Source organism: Tupaia chinensis, unplaced genomic scaffold (genome assembly GCF_000334495.1).
Source record: "Tupaia chinensis unplaced genomic scaffold, TupChi_1.0 Scaffold000126_2, whole genome shotgun sequence".
In the NCBI taxonomy this organism is placed as follows: Eukaryota; Metazoa; Chordata; class Mammalia; order Scandentia; family Tupaiidae; genus Tupaia; species Tupaia belangeri.
The window spans coordinates 2,783,848-2,786,295 of NW_006159594.1; the positions used below are offsets into that span (position 1 = coordinate 2,783,848).

General features: G+C 49.8%; 1 protein-coding gene across 2 annotated transcripts in view; it reads right to left on the bottom strand.

Annotated features, from left to right (window-relative positions):
• GZMH (granzyme H) overlaps window positions 1–2,094 on the bottom strand; it is a 4,787-nt gene extending 2,693 nt beyond the window's left edge. For both annotated transcript variants that reach the window (XM_006144587.2, XM_027770322.1), the window contains exon 1: window positions 1,854–2,094. In XM_006144587.2, the coding sequence (XP_006144649.1) occupies window positions 1,854–1,908 (55 nt within the window). In that variant the 5' untranslated portion in view covers window positions 1,909–2,094. The remainder of the gene's footprint in view (window positions 1–1,853) is intronic.
• Between the last annotated feature and the right edge of the window lie 354 nt (window positions 2,095–2,448).

Here is a 2,448-nt window from a genome sequence, read left to right on the forward strand (position 1 = left end):
AAGGGTGGAAGATGGACTGGCTAGGGGTGGCTGTGGTTAGGAGAGAAGGCTTAGGAAGGTGGTGATTAGGAGTGGGACCTCTGGTGCTGCACGGTTTGCTCGGAGAGTCCCTCAGTCTCTACCGGCAGCCCATCTTGCAAGCAGAATAAATTCTTCTGGGCCTCAAGCCTCAGAATCCTGCCTGAGAAGGGAAGGAAAGTGCTTGGGCCTGCATCCCACTTCATATGCATTTCGATGGATCTTAGGAGGTGGAGCTCCAGAGGAGCCCAGTAAAGTCTGCCCTGGTTCCTTTTTTCTTTTTTTTTTTGGGAGAGATTTTTCACTATAGGGCGCGTGCGCTCGCCAGACAGACAGAGAGAGACATAGAGACAGAAAGCGAGAAATCACCCCCCAGGGGGGATGGTCATGCTGCAATCCCTTCGGTTCCTTTTTTCTTTCTTTTTTTTTTTTGAGAGGTTTTTGCTATAGGGCGTGTGCGCTCGCCAGACAGACAGAGAGAGACAGAGAGCTAGAAAGCGAGAAATCACCCCCCAGAGGGGATAGTCACTCTGCAATCCCTTCTCCTCCATTCTCCTCTTGGGATCTTGGGCACACACACACACACACACGTGCCCGGCGTGAGTTTTAAGCCACCGGGTCCGGGACGCAAACCGCGGTTGACTACATGGGAGTCCAGCGACATAGCCATTACGCTAACTGCTGGTTCCCGGTTCCTTTTTTCTTAAGGAGACTTCCTGACCCCTCTGGGCCTCTGGTAACATCCTAATTGGTGCTAATGTCTAATAATCTACCCACGAGCTTATGGAGTTGGACTTCCTAAAGTCCTCATGTCCTAAGTTCTAATACGTCTTAGGTTCTCAGTAAATGTTTTCTGGCCACATGGATACATGGCCTCCAGTTAGCCTCTGACTGGGCTTTGGTAGTACTGGTGGGATTCAGGGCCACAGAGGTAGTGGGAGAGTCTGGGAAGGTAGGGGGAAGCCAACTCGAAGTGGATTTCAAATGCCCAGGACGGAGCCTAGACAACGGGAAAGCTACGGATACACTTGTAGTTCTTCCTCTGAGATCAGTTTTATCTGGACATCTCTTGTGGACAGGAGTGAGAGATTGGAGGGCACTGAATAATTTAGCTGGTTCTAAGCTGGGCTCAGTGATTCCCTGTACTACTCATGGGTATATGATTTGCCCTTTCCTGAGTTGGAGTGAGGGATTTTGATAAAATGTTTTAGCTTCACATCTTCCACTAAATGCCTTTCTAAGAACAACCCACTTTCCAGGTGGTAAAGGAGAGGTCCAGGGAGGAGTGAATGCCCACTAAACCTTTCAGAAAGCACCCTTCCTTCTGTCAGCCTTACTGAAGATCTGTCTAGCATCAGACTTACAAGTCTGAGTTTGGGATGGGAGTTGGGGCTCAGAAAGTTCTTAGGCTTAGATTAGGGAGCATTCTTAACCTGTGCTGAGCGTAAGTTCAAAAGTACAGGGGGTTTTGGGAACCAGCAGTTAGCATAATGGCTGTCGCTGGACTCCCACGTAGTCGACTGTGGTTCGCGACCCGGACCGGGTGGCTTAAAACTCACGCTAGGCGCGTGTGTGTGCGTGCCCAAGATCCCAAGAGGAGAATGGAGGAGAAGGAATTGCAGTGTGACCATCCCCCCTGGGGGGGTGATTTCTCGCTTTCTGTCTCTCTGTCTCTCTCTGTCTGTCTGGCGACGCTTTCTGTCTCTATGTCTCTCTCTGTCTGTCGGGCGAGCACACGCACCCTATAGTGAAAATCTCTCAAAAAAAAAAAAAAAAAAAAAAGTACAGGGGGTTTGAGAGATGGGCTCAGGCCTCGAACAGGGGTGGTCACTTACCTGTCCTAGCCCCAAGGGGCAGAAGGAAGGCCAGCAGGAGCAGGAGGGGCTGCATCTTTCCGAGAAGGCTGCCGAGTCAGAGCTGCTGATGCTTCCTCCTAGACACAAGGAGCCCCCTTCAAGGGCGGAGGGGAGGTAGAGGGTGGGCTCAGTGATCTCACAGACCTCCTAGGTCTGTGTTCCCCAGGCTTTGAGGGGTGTCATCATGTAAGTGGTTTGTCAAAGTTCTCTGGTTTTGTTTAGGTGGGAGTGGCACTGTCACCACATTTGTACCCCTGCAGAGTCACAAGGCAAAAGCCATAAGAAGAACAGGAAGGTAGAGGCTGCTGTGGCTGTTAACAGCTAGAAGAACTGGAACCCAGAAGCTCTTCAGTGAGTGAATGGAACCAAAAATGTCGCATTTCCTCTGTTCTTGGTACTTTTTTCTTTCTGAGAAAACCAGGAATAATTATTTAGCAAGACAAATACAGGCATATGAAAGACATGGCTCCTACCTTTGAAAAGCTGACATAGTTGGTTGGAGTAGACTGAAAATTTGTGAGTGGGGGACAAGATGTTAAGGATTTCGGCGGGAAAGTCTGCTTGGTTTGAGATA